Source organism: Ictalurus punctatus, chromosome 18 (assembly GCF_001660625.3).
Source record: "Ictalurus punctatus breed USDA103 chromosome 18, Coco_2.0, whole genome shotgun sequence".
Classification (NCBI taxonomy): domain Eukaryota; kingdom Metazoa; phylum Chordata; class Actinopteri; order Siluriformes; family Ictaluridae; genus Ictalurus; species Ictalurus punctatus.
Window position 1 is genome coordinate 14,512,554 of NC_030433.2, and position 23,460 is coordinate 14,536,013.

At 39.1% G+C, this 23,460-nt stretch overlaps 1 protein-coding gene across 4 annotated transcripts; it reads right to left on the reverse strand.

The window, feature by feature from the left end:
• Positions 1-5: 5 nt before the first annotated feature.
• ttc1 (tetratricopeptide repeat domain 1) lies at positions 6-18,389 on the reverse strand. Of its 4 annotated transcripts, none has more exons than XM_017492907.3 (8): positions 18,273-18,389; positions 15,149-15,636; positions 13,739-13,799; positions 13,451-13,563; positions 13,133-13,169; positions 10,010-10,158; positions 7,571-7,625; positions 6-631 (listed from the first exon to the last, which is right to left on the reverse strand). In XM_017492907.3, exons 2-8 carry the CDS (start codon positions 15,617-15,619, stop codon positions 498-500), a joined length of 1,020 nt encoding a protein of 339 aa, XP_017348396.1. In that variant the 5' UTR covers positions 15,620-15,636; positions 18,273-18,389; the 3' UTR covers positions 6-497. The 4 variants fall into 4 exon arrangements, with proteins under 4 accessions (XP_017348396.1, XP_017348397.1, XP_047017582.1 ...); XM_017492908.3 differs by having other exon boundaries at positions 15,149-15,632; positions 18,273-18,345; XM_047161626.2 differs by lacking the exon at positions 18,273-18,389 and adding an exon at positions 16,664-16,818.
• Positions 18,390-23,460: the final 5,071 nt, after the last annotated feature.

Sequence of the window (23,460 nt, forward strand, 5' to 3'; positions counted from 1 at the left end):
GAGGATTAAATAGTAAGTCAGGAGAACTGTTTATTGATTTGCAGTGGCCTGTCCTTCAAGTGGACTTGCCAAGAAAACAATAGGGGATACAAACATTTGCCCTCGACTGGATTTATTTTTTTTAATTTGGAGATACCTACTATTACATTCCAGAAATTAAATTAGTAATAATATTTAGCATTGTAGTAATTTTCATGCAATGTCCTACTTAAACTAGTCTATATTCTTTCATGGTTATGGGATTTACAGGCTGTGGTTTCTTTATTATACTCAGTCAAAAGGAAAGTCAAATTGGTAGGAACTCTAAGCTTTGTAAATGTAATAACACCACCAATAAAGACAACCAGTGACCAAGCAGTGATCGGCCAGATTCATTTTTACTTATAATTTAAGCAGAATTCTAGGGATACACCACAATACACTGACAAACATGTTGATGGTGCGCCGTTGCATTAGTCTGGTAGCTCCTGCTGTGCTGTAGAAGGGAGTCCATGCTGCTATCTGTTGTTGTTGGGATTCTGAACAAAGTTAACAGAGTAGGATCCTGAGTTGTCATCCTGTTTGACCTGGAAGTTGGCAGTGGACAGGCCAAAGGGACGCAAAATCATGTTGCCCAAATCCTTGAGTTTACCTTTGTAGGAAAAAAGAAAAAGAAATAAAACAGGATTTAATATCAATAAAAGAGGATTTCACATTTGTCTCTGTTTGTTTATATCTGTGAAGCTGTGACTGCAGTATGATCAATATGGAATATTTAAGCAGGCACAGGCCACTGTTTGCTCGCTCACTCACATTGCTAACAAGGAAATCCTTGAAGGCACAGAGAGACAGAAAAAAAAGAAGAAGAATTTTACCACAAAAACCCTAGCGTGGATGTGGCTACTTAATAATAATAATAATAATAATAATAATAATAATAATAATAATAATAATAATAACATCCTCCTCCATTCTTTAACCCACCAACCGGCTCACAACACCAAGACACAGGCCAAAGTTAACCTAGATAAAGTCATTGCAAAGCGAATGTACAGCTCCTGGAAAAAATGATGGAATCACCACACTTAGAGGATGCTCACCCAGACTTTTTTTTTTTTTTAACTTCGTAGTAAATAAACAAATCACAGATCTGACACAAAATTTTTGTTTAATAGCTGAACATTCTGGCTTCGTGAAACATACTTCAAACAAATGACATGAAATTAATTGCATTTATTTTAATTAATGGCATTTTTTTCCCACATCAAGTAGAGGAAAAAATTATGGAATCACTCAATGCGGCAGCACACCTTTTAATGTACAATTTGGATCAGTGGCCGATTGCACCAGAGGGAAGTAAACTCTACTGTAGACTCAGTTGAATGTAAATGGCCACTATGTTGCGCCGTGACACAGCTTTAAAGGAAAACTCCACCCTGAATGACTTGCACATTAATCCAGTATGATTTTCAATGCCATCCAAGATGTACACTCACAGAGCAGTTTATTAGTAACACTATGCTAATGCAGGATAAGGCCTCCGTTTGCTTTGAAAACAACCTCAATTCTTCGCGGCATGGATTCCACAAGATTTTGGATCATCCCTTTGAGTTTCTGCTCCATGTCGATATGACTGAATCATGCAATTCCTGCAGATGTTTCAGGTGCGCTTTCATGCTTGCGAATCTTCTGTTCTACCACATACCAAAGATCTTCTGTTGGATTCAGAAAGCGACTGAAGAACACTGGTCATGTTCAATAAACCAGTTTGTGACGACGTTTGTAGACTCTAGAGATTGCTGTGTGTGAAAATCCCAAGAGATCAACAATTATAGAAATGCTCAAACCAGCCCGTCTGGCACCAACAGTCAAGCCATGGTCAAAAGCACTGCTATTACATTTTTCTCCATTTTGATGGTTGATGTGAACATTACCCAAAGTGGTTGGCCTGCATCTGCATGATTTTATGCATTGCACTACTGACACAAGATTGCCATCAATGCCATGCTACTCATCATCTCATAGATCACGAACTTGCTGACCCGAGTCTCTGCCATTACGTAACTGTGCCGTATAACTGAATTGCATCCTGGAACTTTGAGTCCACAGTTTGCAGTCTCCACTATTTCTATGTTGAACTGCTTCTCATTAATATGATGTTTAATGTTGCTAGAAAATATTGAGTGAGAAAAGAAGCTCTTGATCTTTTGTTTTTAGCGTTAAAACGTTTCTCCTATAAAACGGCATTGTAACCATGCTATCAATGTCCTCCTGTGACGCAAGCATGACACACAGACTTCTCACTGGAATAACAAATATACAGCACCAGCCACCAAATTAGAACCAACTCATTAAGCACATCAAAAAATATTTTAAACATTGACTTTTCCTAACAGTCAGTTCTACACATCATTAGTTTTAATCTAAGACCGACTTTCCACCCTGATTTGTGTTCAGCTGGTGCAAATGGCTGCAGATTGTAATCTGGCATCAGTGTTCAACAGAAAAAGCCCAAAGGTAAATGTCAAATATTATGGCTTTTTAAAGCACAGTTGCTATAGACAACAGTTGAATTGTTCTAACAGTAGCAGAACCTGGCTGTGAAACTCAGCACAGCTGACAAGAACTTGGCTTTTGTTCCATCCTCCCTCTATTTTGAAGCAGTGACTTTAAAAATATACTGAACTCACATTTTAAAACCTGCCTGGACTATTATCTCCAGTTCAATGCTGTGTAAAGGTGGATTTTTCTCTCAGCCTCCAGCACACATTTTACATTTTATGTTACGTGAAGTGGTAGCAAGGTGGGCGGAATGCAGCCACTTTTAAAAAGTGCGTTCAAAGTTGAGAAAAGAATGACTCATCAGAAAAGCACAGTGATACAAGTCTGACTAAATCAGGTCACACAGTGAGGGGCAAGGGAGAAACATAAAAACGAAGGACAAGCATGCCAGTGAAAAACCAGCTGTGTTATTGAGTGAATGATGAAACAACTTGGGTAATTCAAAAAATCCAATCCCCCACCCTAAATTTTGTCTCCTTAATTTGGTCACCTGCCGATTCCCATCCACCAGCCCATTCTCCCTTCCTTCTCATACAACAGAACGCAGAACGCACACTCCAATGGACTGCCGCTGTTCACAATCCACTGCCGTTCACTCTGCTGACTCACGACTGTGCAGCAACGCACAGCCCGAATCACATCAAGTTCACTGATGACACGACCGTGGTGAGTCTCATCAGCAAGAACGACGAGTCAGCATACAGAGAGGAGGTGCGGCAGCTAACGGACTGGTGCAGAGCCAACAACCTGCCTCTGAACATGGACAAAACAAAAGAAATGGTTGTTGACTTTAGGAGAGCACGGAGCGACCACTTTCCACTGAACATCAACGGCTCCTCCATGGAGATCGTCAAGAGCACCAAATTCCTTAGTGTTCACATGGCGGAGAACCACAACTGGTCCCTCAACACCAGCTCCATAACCAAGAAAGCCGAGCAGAGTCTCTACGTTCTGTGAAGACAAAGTACATCTCCCACCCCTCATCCACACCACGTTCTACAGAGGAACCAATGAGAGCAACTGTTTTCATTAATCGGCTGTCGGGGAACGTCAAACTAGCAATCAAAGACTACAGATTTTGGCCTAGGATTATAAGAATCTCTTAGGATTCTCAAAATTTGTCTCAGACGACCAAATCATGGCCAAAAAAAATCGGCTTTAATCATGTTATGCATGTTATGTTTATATTCATATAATATAACGAATAATATAACGTAATGTAATAATATAATGAGCGGCTGTGGTTCAGGTGGTGGAGCGGGTTGTCCACTAATGGTACGGTTGGCAGTTCGGTTCCCGGCCTGCATGACTCCACATGCCAAAGTGTCCTTGTTCAAGACACTGAACCCCAAGTTGCTCTTGATGGCAAGCTAGCACCTTGCATGGCAGCTCTGCTACCATTGGTGTGTCTGTGTGTATGAATCGGTGAATGAGACACAGTGTAAAGCGCTTTGGATAAAAGCGTTATATAAGTGTGCCATTTACCATAGCATTTTCTTTTTTTAAATTATATTATTCGTTTGCTATTACATCTTTTTGCACTACCGGTTATATCGAAAACTTCTACACTAGAACTGTGTACTGGTCAGCGCTTCAGTCACTACATAGTCCTGTTTTAGTAGTTACTGTACGGTCTTGTTTTGTTTGCACATGTTCGCAAGTGCACTGTGTAGGTCTTTAATTAGTTCTGTGTCATCGCATGTGGTTAGTGTGTTGTTTTATGTAGCTACATGGTTCTGGAGGAACATTGTTTCGTTTCACTGTGTACTGTACCAGCTGTATACAACATGTTCCAAATCATTATGCATATGCTATATTTGTTTGTTTTTCCTAAACAGTGAGTATGATTAAGGATTTTTTTCTAATCCTCGACAATTATAACACAATGTGAATATTATGACAAGTGAAAGAACTGATAATTGATGTTTTGAAAAAGATGACAAAATAATTGAATGCAGAAAAGAATGCAGTTTGAAAACATTCAATGGTTTATAATTAATTCAAAACAGAAATCTGTCATATGTGCTGCATGGACAGATTATTAAAAAAAACAAAAAACAATTTTTTGTGTTCCTTCTTTGAGATGACTAACAACTCTCTCATCCATTGAACATGTAAGTCCATGTAAAGTTTCTGCCTGAATTTCATTTGAGGAAGCCAATACTGCTTCCCATAGCTGCTCTTTCGAGGTATACTGCTGCCCACCATCATAAATCTTCCTTTTGAGAAATGAGCACAAGTGCTCTATAGGATTGAGGTCAGGGGATGATGGTGGTCGAACCATCTTTTTCTCCTTTTATGCCCAGAGTAACCAAGGAGTCAATGGTGTGTTTTTTGCAGCATGGGATGTGAGGGCACGATTCTTCTTTTTATACCATGGAAGAATATGGTCGGCCAGGAAATCCACATCTTGTGGAGGTCATTTTGACACCCTCAAGGACTCTAAAAGGAACTACCATCTCACTTCCCATTATTCCAGCCCAAAACATCACTCTACCACCGCCTTGCTGACGTCGCAGATTTGTTGGAACAGGGAACAAACATTCACCAACCGTCAAGAACTCCATCCAGCTGGACCATTCAGTGGAACAAGGCATTCACTGATGAATAAAACTGTATGAAAATTAGTCTTCGTGTATATCCGAGCCCACTGCAAACGTTTCTCTTCGTGAGCTTTGGTTAGGAATGGCCAGCCTCTGGAGGATTCTGCATCGAGAGGCTCTTGGGACTACAGAAACAGCAGCAGCTTCAAATACCTGTTTGCTGCCCACCAGTGTCTTTTTTTTTTTTTTTTTTAATAGCTGCCCTTTTAATACCAATCATTTACCTGGCAGAAACTTTCGACAAACCTTTTGACAGTTTGAAGATCTCTATTCAATTTTCGTAAAAGATCAGCTGTTTTCATGCAAGACACTGCATTATTTCATGCTTTTCATCTTCAGAAAGATCTTTATTTCTCTCCATATTGCATGAGAACTGTGACTTGCTTAATAGTGTGGAAAAACCTCTTTAAGGTTTCCATTTAACAAACTAATGAACAAACCTGTCTGAGATTGATAGCAGTTATCTAAAAAGATATGAGAAATAATACAAACACTTTCTTTGAAAAACTAAAACCTAAATGTTTATTTTACTGAAATCCTACAGATGTGTCACTTGCATAATAATTGGGAACACGGTGTATGGTTGAAATGACAACAAAAAGCCACTAAACAACAGCTTCCAACCCAGGAGAGTGAAGGCTAACGTGCTTCTTTAGAGACATGTGAAACCACCCAACTGCATCTGAATTTTTTTTTTAACTTCTACTCATGCTGCATAACACACTAAGAGGAAATTTGTCCTGTTCTGCATCAGTCCATACAGGACTTTGCAGAGTTTTTTGTGATTTGATGCAGCCAAAAATGCTTAATTTTGCTGCGGAGCTTTAAAAAATTTGAGACTTTTTTTTTGTGCTTTTTTTTTTTGGGAGAAAATTACTTGAATTGGCTAAATTGCAACTGAACGAAATTGTTTTATACAGTCTTTCACCGTGATGTTTGTTGGTGGAAGAGACCTTTTAGCGAAACTCATGTTTGATGCACGTGAATCGAAGAGGGCTTTCGCTGAATGCACGTTGTGATGACTTGCAATCTCTGAACAATATGGCAAATGACTTAGGAGCCCCCTCAACAGCGATATCTGTCTAAAAAATACTGATACATGATGTGGCTCCTCTTCGTGTGATTTTTGGACTTTAAATCTACCGTATTTTAAATATCTATCACCAGAGTTAAACCAAACTTTATTTAATCTTTAGTACTGATAATAATTAATCTAATCTAGATAGCAAGCTAGACATTTTAATTAGCTGATACAAGCGAGAATTGCTATGGTTACAGTGTGCGCATCACGCAAGTTTGTTTTTCATGTCTGCACAAAGTACTCACCATGTATGAAAGCACCCTAAATCATCTGGAATATTGTATTATTGTACTCACATGCATCAAAAAATTGTCAATTTAAATTGTACATGTAACATTCAGCATGTAATCATAAGGGTAAATAAAACAAATATACTGTATATAGTCTTTGTATATTTCAACAGAAAACATTAACAATGTGAATCATATTTAATCTGCAGTGTATTCATGACAGACTCTTCAAAAAGAATGATCTCAAGGATTAAAAATGATCATACTGAAACTGTGAGCTGCTTCAGTAATCCCCCTATTTTTAAAATCAAAATGTTCTGTACTGCAGTCTACTCAGAGTGTTTTGTTCTGGGAACATCGAGCACATTTGGTCCCTCTGCTGTCATTCTGTTAGCCTTTAGCCTAGTCATGAGCTCACAGATTAGATTAGATGAACTGAGCTGAAAGAAAATAACAAGCCAAACAACAAACCAAGACCCTCCTTTTCTTCCCCGCAACAGACAAAAACACTCAGAAAATGCATGAGCCTTCTCTATTGTGAAGACATTCAATATTCTAATTTTATAATAGCAACCTGGGCTTCCAGAACACCTCAGCAGTGCCACAGGCTGATTGCCTCCATGCCACGCCGCATTGATGCAGTAATTCATGCAAGAGGAGCCCTGACCAAGTACTGAGTGCATAAATTAACATACTTTTCAGAAGATCAACATTTCTGTATTAATACTTTATTCTAATATTTTGAGATACTGGATTTTTGTTTTCCATGAGCTAAAAGCCGTAATCATAAACATTAAAACAAAAAGTGGCTTGAAATATTTCAGTTTGTGTAATGAGTTCAGAATATATGAAAGTTCCACTTTTTGAATTAAATTACAGAAAAAATTTTACTTTTCCACGATATTAAAATTTTTTGATACAACTGTGTTTTGTGTGTGTGTGTGTATGTGAACACATACAAATATATACACACACTACGTGTGTGTGTGTATGTATATATGTGTATATATGTGTATATATATATATATATATATATATATATATATATATATATATATATATATATATATATATATAGAGAGAGAGAGAGAGAGAGAGAGAGAGAGATATCTTACCCAGCATCTCTTCTTTCAGTTTCTCATTTCGTTCCTCGATCTGTCGTGGTAATCTCTGCAGGAGAGGATAATAATAAAATTTAAAAAATAGGTCAAATTACATGACCCAGTAAACAGTGTAAATATAATGCATGATTAAGTATGATATATAACAATAGCTTTATATTCCTGATCTAATTTCTGTCACATCTCTTAAAGTATGAAGAAACTGGACGAAAAATGCAAGATAAAATGCTAAACAGTGTGCCAAACAATTCAGTGCTTGTCTAGATGTCAGCGATGAATCTTAGAAGCTTAGATTTCATTCTGTGCGCTGTGCATGATTCAGGAAAGGGTGTGTGTGTGGCTTGCAAACTGTATTGCACCTCAATTCGCCATATGTTCTTATTGTTTAAAAGCTGCAGTTTGAAACTGGCCTAATGAAAATTTAAAGTAGCATTATTAAGTCAGTCTCCCTGAAAATCCTGAAATATTAATTCAACTTCAGAGTTGTTGGGTCATAACTGGCACAAGTTTTATTTAGGCTTACATAAGGATAGGAGGAAATTATTTTAAATTTCAAGCACTTAAAATATTTAGTAAGTCAGAAACATCAGAATATGAATTATTAATTCAAACCTACAAATGAGGATTTTCCAAATAATTAAATTAAGAAAAGAGCATATACTTAGTTTTCAATTATAAGCTAATTGCTTACCATGTTGCATGAAATTATTATTATTAATAATAATAATAATACATTGTAAAAGCATAGAGCAGTAAAACTTGAAATAAAATCAATGCAGAAATACAAAAAGCTTCAAGAGTCATAAGAATTCAAGTATAATTACATATTTCCTTAATATGAGGTTCAGTGTAATTATGAGGCCCTGCAGATTCTCATCACTTCCAATACATCATTTTGATGCCACAACCTTAACTACTTAAACACTATTTGAAAGTGTATTAATTTGATGTTTCGAAGCTTGTTTAGCTTCCTTTGTGGTCACCAGAAAATCTTTTTTGAATAATGTATTTTAATTTCAATGAGCAATATCTATTCATATTGAGCATCAGACTGATATCTTCTCCTTTCCTCCATCACTGTTTCCGCATGGATCCCAACATGTCCGACGGACAGCTCGTCACGTATGGCAGCTCATCAGCTGAAACTAAATCCCAGATGCATCCTCGTGTCAAGACATTGTGATCTCCCTCGACAATTCTCGGATCTCACACCATCTGGCAACGCAACCTTGGGGTAGTTCTGGACAACCAACTGTCCTTCTTCTCTCACACTACCAACCTACAGAACCCCTAAAGGCACCTTTGCATTAAATGAATAAATAAACAAACAAAATCTTATTTAAATCTTGTGCGAATGTGAAAATTTATTTTTTTCACAAAATTTCTTTCTTTTTTTCTTAAAGAAAACAAGAAATTAAAAGTATTAAGCAAGTGAGCACCATAATATTAAGTGGTGAGCACACAATACTACAGAACAAAACAGAACATTACAGGGGGGGAAAAAAGATGTTCTGTCCATCTGTTTTCTCAGAATATTCTTTCTGCATGATTTTTTTCTGAAAGAAAGGGACACTGAGTAATGCCCTCCACTTACGTTCTCTGTTTTTTGTTGTTGTTTTTTTCATGTGCATGAGACAATTTTCTGTTTTCAGGAGATTTTTTTAGTATGCATGATAAGGGGCTTTTTGTGCAAAGGTCACTTTAGTGGCTCTGTACTAAGCTGACGCGGTCATACAGGTTTCTCTTACAACATAAGAAGGACACTCAGGTGCGTGTTCAGCCCCTTATTATTTTGAGACCGCAACTCACTCTTTTTCCCCCAGACCCTTGCAACTGATCCAGAATTCAGTGACTTGTTTTCAGTCTTCCCACACAAGCCCATTTCGGTGTTTCCTCTGCTGGATTCCTTTAGCGGCCTACATCAGATTCAAATCCCTGATGCTCGCCTACAAAGCCGAAAGCGGACCAGCTACCTGAAGGCACTTCACACCTCACTCTGCACCACGCTCCCTGCAACATCTGAACTGAACCCACCATCTCTCAAGGTATTAGTCCTGGCACCCAGATAAAAGTATGATGCGTCACTCTTTAATAAATGGAAAATTGCAATTGTTGGAAAATTGTTGTGGTATTACTGGGGAAAAAATTCTTTGGGACACGCTGTTATAGAAAAATAATCAACTTCACGGTGGTAACAGGAACTTTGATTTACAGCAGGCTGCATCACACCATACAGTCATTCATTATTATTATGATTGATTATTAAAGTAATAGATTCCTACAAATTGTTAGAGATTATCTAATGAGTAGAGCTGTACATGCAGTTCATTGCAGACCCGGACATACTTATTAAAAAAACTCATTGTAATCAAAAATCAATTTTGTTTTCATTTAACTGCCATGTTCATTTTCTAAATACATAAAGAAACTTACACAGCAGGCTTCTCTTGCTGCCGGGATGCCTGGGTCTTTTTCCAGCACAGCCTTGTAGTCCTCCAGAGCTTCATCAAGCTTCTCTGTCTGCTCATATAGCTCTGCTCTTCGTAGAATGGCACGCACATAATCTGGGTTCAGCTCTATAGCTGGAGAATAGAGATAAGGAAGAAGAATTGAGAACACTATAGTTTCAGAGGTGTGATGTAAATTGCATTTTGTGCCAGCAGCTTCAAGTTTCCTGAGCCATGACATGGGTTCTTCCTCTACTTCTCTATGACAGTGCTAACTCAGCTATCTGGAGAACATTTGAGGTTATTTCCAGCTAGCGCCTTCTCCTGACAACCTTCCCCATTAGACATACTTTGCAGTAATTTGGCAAATATTCAATAACTTAACTGATCATTTCTCAACTCGTTACGGAATTAGATATTAGACAGAATTAGATATCTCACCTCATTACAGAATTAGATATTAATGCACCTCTTAAATTAAAATGCCTGAAAGCACTTTATCCATCGATCATCAGTATGTTGCTGCAATAAATAATGTCACTGGAAAGTCCGATATTAACTGATGAAACAAGTAGCAGACTCTCTATTAGCAAATGTCTCAATATTTATATAGAATATGTACTTTATACGTTCTACATAATGTTTATGTACAATCTGTACTCTTCAATACAGGAAATTAAATTGGCCAGAGAAGGAGATCAGTACAATAAGAAAAAATCTGAATTAGTGGTGGGCAATATGACAAAAATCAAATGATGCATGAAGACATATTGTGATAATAATCTAATAATCTGATGGTCAAATAGTCATGTTAGCATTTGGAAAAAAACAAAAAAAACAAAAAAAACAAAAAAACAACTACTGTAAAATACTGTGTCCAGTAAGTTTATGTAACGTCTACCAAAATAAATGGTTGAAAGGTACATGAAGTAAGATTAGCCCTCTAACAGTTAAGAAGGTGGATTCAACATTCGAAACATCTTTTAGGTGGCCTGTAGAATTGAGTGTTTATAATATGACTAACAGGAGCCATGTCCAAACATAAATAAGCATTCCAGCCTGGAAATCAGTTCAACCAATCAACTTCAAGGTTATTTGAACAGGTAGGAAGTTAAGAAAATTGACAGTTGTACCTATAAACTGAAAAGAAGGGAAAGCAAAAAAAAACCAAAAAACATCTGAACCAATACAAAATTTTAACATCTAATCAGCTGCTATGAATTTGTTTTCAACAGTTTGTAACTGTTATTAATTACTATTGAAACCAGCTATATGCCAGAAAAGTGTACAATTTATCACAATATAAATGATATATAGCACACACACACACACATACATATATACATACACACATATATATATATATATATATATATATATATATATATATATATATATATATATATATATATATATATACACACACACACACACACACATATATATAACACATTACATACACACCCACAGTATCTCACAAAAGTGAGTACACCCCTCACATTTTTGTAAATATTTGATTATATCTTTTCATGTGACAACACTGAAGAAATGACACTTTGCTACAATGTAAAGTAGTGAGTGTACAGCTTGTGTAACAGTGTAAATTTGCTGTCCCCTCAAAATAACTCAACACACAGCTATTAATGTCTAAACCGCTGGCAACAAAAGTGAGTACACCCCTAAGTGAAAATATCCAAATTGGGCTCAATTAGCCATTTTCCCTCCATGGTGTCATATGACTTGTTAGTGTTACAAGGTCTCAGGTGTGAATAGGGAGCAGGTGTGTTAAATTTGGTGTCATCGCTCTCACACTCCCTCATACTGGTCACTGGAAGTTAAACATGGCACCTCATGGCAAAGAACTCTCTGAGGATCTGAAAAAAAGAATTGTTGCTCTACATCAAGATGGCCTAAACTATAAAAGATTGCCAAGACCCTGACACTGAGCTGCAGCACGGTGGCCAAGACCATACAGCGATTTAACAGGACAGGTTCCACTCAGAACACGCCTCGCCATGGTCAACCAAAGAAGTTGAGTGCGTGTGCTCAACGTCATCTCAAGAGGTTGTCTTTGGGAAATAGATGTATGAGTGCTGCCAGCATTGCTGCAGAGGTTGAAGGGGTGGGGGGTCAGCCTGTCAGTGCTCAGACCATATGCCGCACACTGCATCAAATTGGTCTGCATGACTGTCGTCCCAGAAGGAAGCCTCTTCTAAAGAGGATGCACAAGAAAGCCCGCAAACAGTTTTCTGAAGACAAGCAGACTAAGGACATGGATTACTGGTCTGTGGTCTGATGAGACCAAGATAAACTTATTTGGTTCAGATGGTGTCAAGCGTGTGTGGCGGCAACCAGGTGAGGAATACAAAGACAAGTGTGTCTTGCCTACAGTCAAGCATGGTGGTGGGAGTGTCATGGTCTGGGGCTGCATGAGTGCTGCTGGGACTGGGGAACTACAGTTCGTTGAGGGAACCATGAATGCCAACATGTACTGTGACATACTGAAGCAGAGCGTGATCAGTATGCAGTATTCCAGCATGATAACGACCCCAAACACACCTCCAAGACAACCACTGCCTTTCTAAAGAAGCTGAGACCGAAGGTGATGGACTGGCCAAGCATGTCTCCAGACCTAAACCCTATTGAGCATCTGTGGGGCATCCTCAAACGGAAGGTGGAGGAGCACAAGGTCTCTAACATCCACCAGCTCCGTGATGTCATCATGGAGGAGTGGAAAAGGACTCCAGTGGCAACCTGTGAAGCTCTGGTGAACTCCATGCCCAAGAGGGTTAAGGCAGTGCTGGAAAATAATGGTGGCCACACAAAATATTGACACTTTGGGCCCAATTTGGACATTTTCACTTAGGGGTGTACTCACTTTTGTTCACAGTGGTTTAGACATTAATGGCTGTGTGTTGAGTTATTTTGAGGGGACAGCAAATTTACACTGGTACACAAGCTGTACACTCACTACTTTACATTGAAGCAAAGTGTCGTCACATTAAAAGATATAATCAAATATTTATTAAAATGTGAGGGGTGTACTCACTTTTGTGAGATACTGTGTTTTATATATATATATATATATATATATATAAAAAAGTTATACCTTTTGTGCAGTCACTGATGGCATCTGTTTTCTCTTCCTAATGGAGAAAGCACAAATTGAGAGTAATGTTAAACGTGCATGCATTTAATTTCACCAATTTAACTCTCAATTCACTCTAATCAGAGTTCTTCTTTTTATATGAGACTTCAAAACATTAACAAAAGCTGATTTATTATATCATTCCATGCTAAAAATGTTCACTCGAGAGTAATGCTGACTCAAGAGTAAATAAGATTTCAGTGGCTTTCATCAGGTTCACGTATTCACAAGTTTACTATGTTAAAAAAAAAAAAGCTAGTAGGAGGTGTAAACATGTACCAGGTGCATGCGTGCTGCTGCTCGGTTAGAGAAGAGGATGGACCTCTCTTTGCTGTAACACACAGGACAGACTGCCAGTGCATCAGTGTACAATTTCTGAGCCTCTACATACTCTGTGAATGCAGATACAGAACAGAATTAGAATTTACCTTTCTATCTTTACACAGAGTTTAGTTAATTGAATCTTTACTATTGGGCTGTACAGAAATTATGTTTTAGGTGTACACAGAAGAAAAATGACTTGTTGCTGCGGCACATGGTGAGAAATTTAGAACAGAAACCACTCACCCCGGTTCTTGAACTGTGCATTGCCCTTTTCTTTCAGTGCCATACTCTCTACTTTTCTGCTCTGTAACAGGAACAGCAAGCAAGAAAAAAAAACATTATGGGTGGCATTTACAATAATTAGTGCACTCAAACACGCATTACAAAATAAAAACATTTTGGCAATAAATTGGCAAAGACTCTTGGTGCATGCTGCGTTTCACTGATTTCCAGCCAGAGGAGAATGGCCAACCTGGGTCGAGCTGACAGGGAGGCTACGGTAACTCAAATGATAACTCGCATCTTAGAAAGAACAAAATGTCAAACTTTGAGGTGGATGGACTACAACTGCAGACCTCAGACCACATCGTGTTCCACTCCTGTCAGCAAGAACAGCAATCTGAGGCTACAGTGGGCACAGACTCACCAAAAATGGTCAGTTGAAAACTGGAAAAAACATCACCTGGTCTTCTTTCTGTACATGTCGAGATGCTTTTCTGCTCACCAGTTGTACACAGTGGTTATTTGACTTATCATATCTTTCCTGTCAGCTCACACTAGTCTGGCCATTCTCCACTGACATCTATCATCAACAAGGAGATTCTACCCACAGAATTGCACCTCACTGAATGCTTTTTGTTTTTTGCACCACTCTGTGTAAACTCTATACACCGCTGGGCTTACAAAAACCCAATAGATTCAAAGGCCATCTGGCACCAACACTTACGCCATGATCAAAGCCACCAAGATAATTTTTAATATTTGAATATACTTTTAATGAATAATAATATAATATTTAATGTTTAGTTGTCCATCAAACATGTTTATGTTCCATGTGTGATAGGGCTTTCTATATATGCACCTAAGATGTGGAACCTACTTCCGGCTGAAATTCGTGAAGCACAGTCATTTGAAAATGGTTTTTTTTGTTGTTGTTGGCTTATTGTTGAATGTGGTATTCATCATTGATTTGTTGTTTGTTTTATTCTTTGAAGTATTTCTACTATGTAAAGCACTTTGAGAAGCTCCTTTAAAGGTGCTATACAAAATAATGTTTTATTAGAATTATTTTTAAAAAAGTTACATATTCCTTGTCAGGTCATTGAAAGAACAACAGCCTTGCGGTTACTGGCAGCTGTTCTCATGTCGCATTGCAGGTAAACTTTTAAGTTTTTAAGTTATTTATAAATATCACACTTATTGTTCAAGTGGACTCTGTTTTGATTTAAATATGGACACAAGCTTTTTTCCCTCTATCTGATAGAGTATTATCTCCAATATCATTCCCATCATGTCCAGATGGGATTATTAAAACCCGAACGCAGCTTTAAGCCAATATAAAATCTCACGGCATTCTGTTTTAAGACCACTCCAATAATGAATAGTTATTCATGTCAATATAAATGCATTCAATGTAAACAAAGTGATGCTCACCTCCTTCTCTTCTTCTGTCAGGTTTTTCTCTGCTTCTCGTAAATACTCGTCATCATACTCACTGGGCTTTGTTGCCTCCTCCTTGAATTCTGAGTCTGTGTCCGTCCACCTTTCATCTTCCTCCCCAATCCTTTCATACGCTCCTTCTCCCAGCACTGTATCTTTCTCCAGCGGCTCATGTCCCCTTGTAGCAGCATTTCCTTCAAAAGGATTAGAAGCCTGTGCAGATTCTTCACCTGTGTCAGGATTTCGAATGGATTCTGTCTGTAATTCGTTCTTGGTCTCTTCACTGCGTGTCATCTCTGTTTGATTTACTGCCAGTGACGTTCTCTCTGCTTGAAAGGTCTCCTCACAGTCATAAAAACAGTCCTCTTCCTGCGTTCTAGTACTCTGGCCATCTGGATGTCCTCCTGTGTCTGAGACCTTCAAGGAATCGGCCATGGCAGCCAATGTCTCAGACTCACCCTCCATCAGTTGCTCAATTCTTTCTGGACAATTTTAAAAAGAAAACACTGTCAATCTGCACAGATTTCAAAACTATTAGTACAGTCTGTTACTTGGAAAGTCAAAATTAATATGGCAAATATTCTGAAAATCATGATTGAGATTGGATACATTTTCACATGATGCATCTGTTTCAAATTTTATATTGTTCGTTTGCAATGAAATTTCATTTCAGTACAAATTAAATTTCAGATACTATTATTACAAATCCAAAATAATAAAATTCAAGTGCATATTTTTGCAATTTAAATTCCTAATGGCATGATTCTAACGCCACACACATCAAACACATGTAATTGCATCCGTTCTCCATGCAACACCTGACCGCCAAAAACTCTTCCTAATACCCCACAGGGTCCGTGACTGCCAACGTGGCACGTAATCCATTTTTGCGTAAAACAGCCAGAAACTAGGACAAATTGTGCATAGCAAATTTTAAAAAACCAAAAGTCTCAGTCAGTACCTGAAGTGCAACTACTCTGTATGTGTGTATGGGCAACTGTAAATGCTTTTAAATTGTGACATGGAAACATCTAGGAGCAACAGCATATAGGCCACGAATTGGGAGACCACACAAACTTGCAGACCAGATCATGCAGAGGGCTCATGCATGTAGCGTGCAATAATCGCCCATCCTCTGTTTTATCACTCATTACAGACTTCCAAACTGCCTCTTGATGCAACATCAGCAAAAGAACTGTGCTGCACACAAGCCTGAGATCACTATACGCAATGCCAATCATTATCTGGAGTGGTGTAAAGCACACTGCCACTGGACTCTGGAGTCTCTGGAGTGATCAAACATGCTTGATTGGATTTCTATGCTAGAGCATAGAAATATTTTAGACAATCATATGCTTCCAACTTTGTGGCAACAGTTTGGCGAAGGCTATTTCCTGTTCCAATAAACAAGGTCCCTAAAGACATGATTTGATGAGTTTGCTGTGGAGGAACTGCAGTGGCCTGCACAGAGCCCTGACCTTAACCCCACTGAACAGCTTTCAACTTAACTGGAACATCGATTGTGAGCCAGGCCTCTTCATCCAACATCAGTGCCTGACATCATTAAGCCACTTTTCCACTGCACGGTACGGCTCAGTTCAACTCGCTTTACTTTTCTGAGTTTGCTTTTCCACTGCAGTTTAATGCTGCCTCAACGTGGGTGCCATCTTCCACTCGGCTTCACGGAGGAGTAACGTTGTATTATCGGAGCCCTGTACAAATACATGGTCAGACCGTATTCCCAACACCTTTCCTGTTTACTGAACATGTACTAGACCCTACTTAGTGCTTGATATGACTAAGTTAGATTCAGCCATGACAGGAGTGACTTTAATAAACGCCTGTTTGGAAATCGGTAACAAGCAGGATATAAAAATCTAAGACAGAAACATTTGTTGTAATTTTATATGTAATGAGATAAATGATACATAATTTTCAATTAAAAGAATATTACCATACACAAAGTATGTAGTAAATGACATTTATTTAGGCACAATACAGAACCACTCGTTAAGGAGAATCCCTGCTCCCTCAGTGCACGGCTCACATTTAGTATCGGCTCGTCTCGCTCGGAACTTCAACCGAGGTGGCACTAAATAAAGTACCAGGTACTATCCACAGTGGAAAGCCCCCCAAAAGCGAAAAGAGTCGAGTCGAGTCGAACCGTGCGGTGGAAAGACACAAATGGGGGCCAAGTCCATTGTAATTCCCATGGTGTTGGAATGGGACGTAAACGGGCGGCTGTGGCTCAGATGGTGGATATGTAGAGCGGCTTGTCCACTAATCGTAACGTTTGCGGTACAATTCCTGGCCCACGTGACTCCACATACCGAAGTGTCCTTGGGCAAGACACTGAACCCCAAGTTGCTCCCGATGGCAAGTTAGCACCTTGCATGGCAGCTCTGCTACCATTGGTGTGTGTGTGTGAATGGGTGAATGAGACACAGTGTAAAGCGTTTTGGATAAAAGTGCTATAAGTACAGACCATTTACCATTTATTTACCATAAACAAGCTCATATAGATGTTATGGACAGGTAAATACATATTTTTGGCCTTGTATATATATCTAAAATAAAATGGCCAATGAGTGCAGAATGCATACAGTATAAGGGTCAGTCTGTCATCCTTGAGACAGCAGGAAGTCCAGACATGAATGCTTAATTTAATTATTGAATGTTAATAATGTAACTAAATTACACGAATTCATGCTCTTATACATATAATAATCCAGAAACCAGGCTTTTTTTTGTTGTTCGTTTTGTTTTTTACTTAATATTCAGACTGTAACTAATTAGACAGCTAAGTAGAGTTTACAGAAATACTGACATAAAAACACGCATTATATTTAACCCCAAATGCAACTAGATAAGCATATAATGTTAAGTATAAACTCAACTTGGAGTAAAGGAGTGAAAACATACTAAAATGCATCTAACAATTATATGTTACAGATACACAGCCACCTTGTTAGCTTAGCATTGCGTTTGCGCTAGCGTCAGCTGGCATGTTGAACTTTTTTACTGCTAAAAGGCGACTCTGATGTATGCACAATTAACAATAATATCTGAAAATGCTTGAACATATATAAACAAGGCAAACCAAAATATTACTACATACCTAAGAGAAACTCTTCACAGCTCCCAGATCCCTTCTAGAAACAACACGAAGCCTCTTCCGATATCCTGACGCGTCATTGAAAAGAGGATTATGGGATATGAAGTCCGAGTATAGAAGTGTCCTGTAATTGGAAGACACCATTTTTGAAGAGGGAATGTGGTGTTTATTGTCATTATGCGTACATGTACACTTGTGTACACTAATACAAAATATTTTCTTCATACATGACAGTAACTCAAGCTCAGGGCTGACCCAGGGACCTTAGAGCTCTGAAGCAGCAAAACTACCAGCTTCACCTATGTGTGTACAGAAAGACAAAATACTTTTCTTCACTCATGACTGTATGGAAAGGGATTGACATGGCCAAAGTCAAGTCATGTCCAACTCATATTTCTGGGCCTTATTCAAATACAGTCTATGGGCTGTTTTCCTGTCTCATGAAAATGCAAACTTACCCAGACGTATTCATACTTGGATGCTTCTCCGCAGCCAAGACCGGACAATAAACATACAGACAATAAACATACAATAACGATACCATTTTTATTTACAAAAATTATATAAAAATTAAATATGACTATAAAAAGAGGTGTTAATCCACAAGTATAAAAAATCCAAATATATATTTATTCATTTAGCAGATGCTTTTTTCCAGAGTGACTTACAAATGAGGAAATACAAGCAAAGCGATTTAACAGAGAACAAGTAGTGCTACCATACAAGATTTTAATTTGGGTTATAGAAAAGCAAAGTGCGCAAGTTAGGGGTTAGTTCAGTGTTTACGGAAGAGGGGGGTCTTTAGACATTTCTGAAGACAGTGACAGATTCTGCTGTCCAGATTGAGGTTGGAAGTTCATTCCACCACTGAGGGACAGTCAGCTTGAAGAAAGGGACCTCATGCCTCGCTGAGTAGGCACTACCAGGTGTCGGGCGTTAACTGATCGCAGTTTGCATGAAGGAACATAAACCTCAAGGAGAGTGTTGAGGTAGGCGGGGTGCTGTTCCAGACAAGGTCATGTATGTGAACATCAAGGCCTTAAATTTGTTGCGAGCAGCTACAGGAAGCCAATGGAGGGAGATGAAGAGGGCATGGGTTGTGACATGGATGTTGACATGGGTTCTTTTGGGCTGGTTGAAAACAAGGCAAGCTGTGGCATTCTGAATAATCTAAAAGGATTTAATGGAGCTGACTGGGAGGCCTGGGAGAAGTGCATTGTAATAGTCCAGGTTTGAGATAACAAGAGCCTGGATTAGTAGTTCTGTATCCTGTTCAGTGAGATACGGTCTGATCTTCTTGACGTTGTACAGAATGAACTTACTGGACCCTACAGTTGTTGAAATGTGGTCTGTAGAGGATATATATGTACACATAGATATAAAAATATAACTAAAGCAATAATAATTGTGAAAGTGACCTTGCAGAATGTCCTGGCATTGTCAGTGAAGTGTCAGCGGGTCTTATTTGTTTTATATGTGAGACATTTGAAAAGTCTTAATGCATTGGGGTAGAAGCTGTCCCTGAGTCTTGAGGTGCATGTGCTGATGGATCTGAGTCTTTTACCTGAGGGCAGAAAGGAGAAAATTGAATGTGCAGGATGGCTATAATCTTTCATGATGTGACCCACCTTTCTGACACAGCTTGGTGTCCCACAAGGCTCAGTACTGGTTCCTCTTTTGTTCTCCATCTATACTTGATCTCTTGATAAGGTCATATCCTCACATGGGTTTTCATACCACTGCTATGTTTATGAGATTCTCCTCCCCTCCCTCAGACACTCATGTTTTTGTTCAGATCTCAGCATGTCTGCCAGACATTTCATCATGGATGGCAGCTCATCTCAGCAAAACTGAACTGCTGTTCATCCCAGGTGATTCATCCCTATGTCAGGATCTTGTGAGCTGCCTGGACAACTCTCTGATCTCACCTTCGGTTACTGCACACAACCTTGTGGTATCCATGGACAATCAACTGTCCTTTTACGTCTCACGTTGCTAATCTGACACACTCATGTCGATTTCTGCTTTACAGCATCAGAACGACATGTCCATTTCTATCCACACAGGCTACTCAGGTGCTTGTTTAGTCCCTTGTCAGTTCAAGACTGGACTACTGCAACTCATTTAAAATGAAAGATTTAAAACACTGAAGCTTGCTCTCAAAGCCAAAAATGGACCAGCACATACTTACCTCAAAGCACTTATCACACCCGCATTGCACCATGCTTCCTCTGATCTTCTAGCACTGCTCAGTTGGTCCCACCATCTCTCGGGGTACAAGTAAGGCATGCATCAAGACTGTTCTCTGTTCTGACACCTAGGTGGTGGAATGAACTTCCCCAAGATGTGTGAACAGCTGTGCCACTGGCAGTCTTCAAACGTCGTCTAAAGATCTACCTCTTCCTAAAGTACTTAAATTAGCACTTAAAAATGTGCTGTCTGTGTGCTTTTCTTTCTATATTACCTCCACAACAGAGTTTTCAGACTGATGGTATTCTTAGTCTGTGACCTAGTGAACCAGTATCAGAATGCATTTATTTATAGAGACCTCAAAGCACTAGTGTAAGTTTCTCTAGATAAGGGTGTCTGCCAAATGCCATAAATGTAAATGTCTTATACGGTTAAGAAGTTTGTGCCTGTGATTTTTTTTTCTGCTGTCTTCACCACCCCCTTCAGAGAACTCTCTTCCCGTGCCGGGTAGCTGTCGTACCAGGATATGATCGCCCTTGGTGAGGATGGATTCTACAGCACATATGTAGAAACTGTTCAAGATTGCAGTAGACAACCGGTCTTTTATCAGGCACCTCAGAAAGCGTAGGTGCTGGTGGGCCTTTTTATTGCCGTTTTGTGTGCTCTGTCCACTTCAGAGTAGAGGTGAGGGTGATCCCAAGAAATTTAAAGCTACTGACCCTCTCCACAGCATCTCCCCAGTGTAGATAGGTGTGCATGTGTGTGTGTGCTGCCTCCTGTTTCCTCTAGTCAAATATTAGCTCCTTAGTCTTGCTGACATTGAGAGAGAGGTTGTTGTCCTGGCACCACTCTGCCAGGAGTGTCACCTCCTCCCTGTATGCTGCATTATCCTTGTTTGTAATCAGCCTTTCTGTGGTGGTCTCATCAGCAAATTATATTATGCTGGCCGAGCTGTATCTAGCAAAACAACAAGGAACAAGTGAACAAGGAGTACAAGAAGGGGCTCTGCCCTGCAGGGTGCCCATGTTGAGCGTCGCAGAGGAGGACGTGTTCATGCCTATCCGCACGTACATCCAGTTACATAGGGTGGGACTGAGTACTAAATCCAGTAGCTTGTGTATCAGTTTGGTTGGAATGACTGTGTTAAACACTGAGCTATAGTCCACAAACTGCAGTGGGTCAAGAGTCTCTGGGATATAGTTTTCAATGTGCCTCAGCACCAGTCTCTCACAGCATTTCATTGCTATGTGAGTCAGAGCTACTGGGCAGTAGTAATTTAGACAGCTGACTTTATTATTTTTTCAGCTTATGGATAATAGTGGTGGGGTTTTTTTTTAACAGCTAGGTACTATTGAACTGCTTAGAGACAAATTAAAAATGTGTGTGAAAACATCTGCTAGTTGGTCACTAAATGTTTTCAATACATCTCCTGAAATTCTATCTGGCCCATATGTTGATTCTGATGAAAGTCATCCTCATGTCGTTCACAGAAACCACAGGCATAATCTCTTGTGATGCTGCGGGGGCTCACGGTGGGGGTCTTTGTTAGCAAGCTCAAAGCAGACATAAAAATATTCAGTTCATTGGGGAGTGATGCCCTAGCAGCTCTTGAAGTTGGTGATTGGGGTCTGTGAATGTATGGATTCCCTACCACATCCAATGCACATCTTTTGTGCTGTCAAATTGCAGTTTCAGTTAAGACCCCTTTAGAGTTTCCTCCACCTAGTGGCTCTGAGTAGTCAGTTGTGTTATTTTCCTTATGGTAATGCAATGGCCTTCAGTAAGTTGAGTGAAAGGCTATAGTAACATTTTCAAAAGTGTGTTTGTAGTCTTCTACAATCCTCAGACTAGTTAAATAGGTAAGGGTCTAAGAATACCACTGCGATAAACCCCTATTAGAAGTCTAAACAGCAGAAGGTTGGAAGTGCTGGGACTTAAAATCTCTTCTGCTTAACCATTTAGATTAGGGCTGCAGGGGGCAGCAGTCAAATGCTCGTCCACTGAGATATATACCCATAGGTTATCTGTGTGTCAATCCATGGTCACCCCCTCCCACGTTGAAAAGGGACCACCATAAGACTACTACTGGTGAGATTTTATTTGTGAGGTGGACCATTCTCAGCACAGAATGTTGTTGTTTTTCTTTCTGGCCTATGTCACGGACACTGAGCTGCTTTTAAGATCTCAGCAAAGCTGTTCTACTTGATACACTCATATCAGTGCCACAGACAGTAATAATATCAGGACAGCGATGTGGACACTATTCTTTGATAGATGGAGTGGAGGGTGGTCATTGATAAAAGTTGACTGATAAACAACATATATGACAGATTCACACAATATTAAAATGGAGAATGAGTTTGATACAATTTATAGGTGTACAAAAGGCTCAAGTGTTGCCTAAAAGATTAGCTGTATTTCCAGTGTCTGAATTATTTAGAACGTAGCAATAATGCTAAAAGGATTTAATGATAGAAGGGGCTGTGAATATGATTGACAATCCTGAAGTTGTTGAGAATAAAGGGTCCAGGGTATACCTCAGGACAAAAAGCCTGAATAGCTTAGCTTTTCTTCAAACATCACTGCACATTGGTAAGTTCTGGAAACATTTTTTTAAAAAAAATTTATCCGATCAGACTGAACTGGTGTTTTTAGTACATTTTTCAGCATGGTATTTTAAACTCTGAGGATGATCTCCTGGCTCCAATCTTAAACTGAGCATTAATAGCACATGCAGGTTTTAGCACACTTTCTATAGACCAGATGCTGTACTCTCCTTAAAAACGGAGCGATCTTTTGATGAGCTGCAGGATATTCAACGCTTTTCTCTACTTCTTTGGATTTCTCAGAAAACCTAAATTTATATACAAGCTGCAAAAGTGGCACAAGTAGTTGTGCTGACGGCTACTGTTTTCTGCTTTATTGATTTGCTTGGCTTGTCTCTCTGCCATCTGGAAGGGCCTGCCTCTATAGGGGCCATAAGTAGAAAGCATGAATGAGG

Coding starts and splice junctions, on each gene's coding strand:
- ttc1 (XM_017492906.3), bottom strand. CDS start 16,695: ATGAAGAGGCCTGGCTCACAATCGATGTTCCA. Junction 10,159..13,132: donor CATCAGTGACTGCACAAAAG/GTATAACTTTTT, acceptor TCTATTCTCCAG/CTATAGAGCTGAACCCAGAT. Junction 632..7,570: donor ACTGAAAGAAGAGATGCTGG/GTAAGATATCTC, acceptor TTTCCTACAAAG/GTAAACTCAAGGATTTGGGC.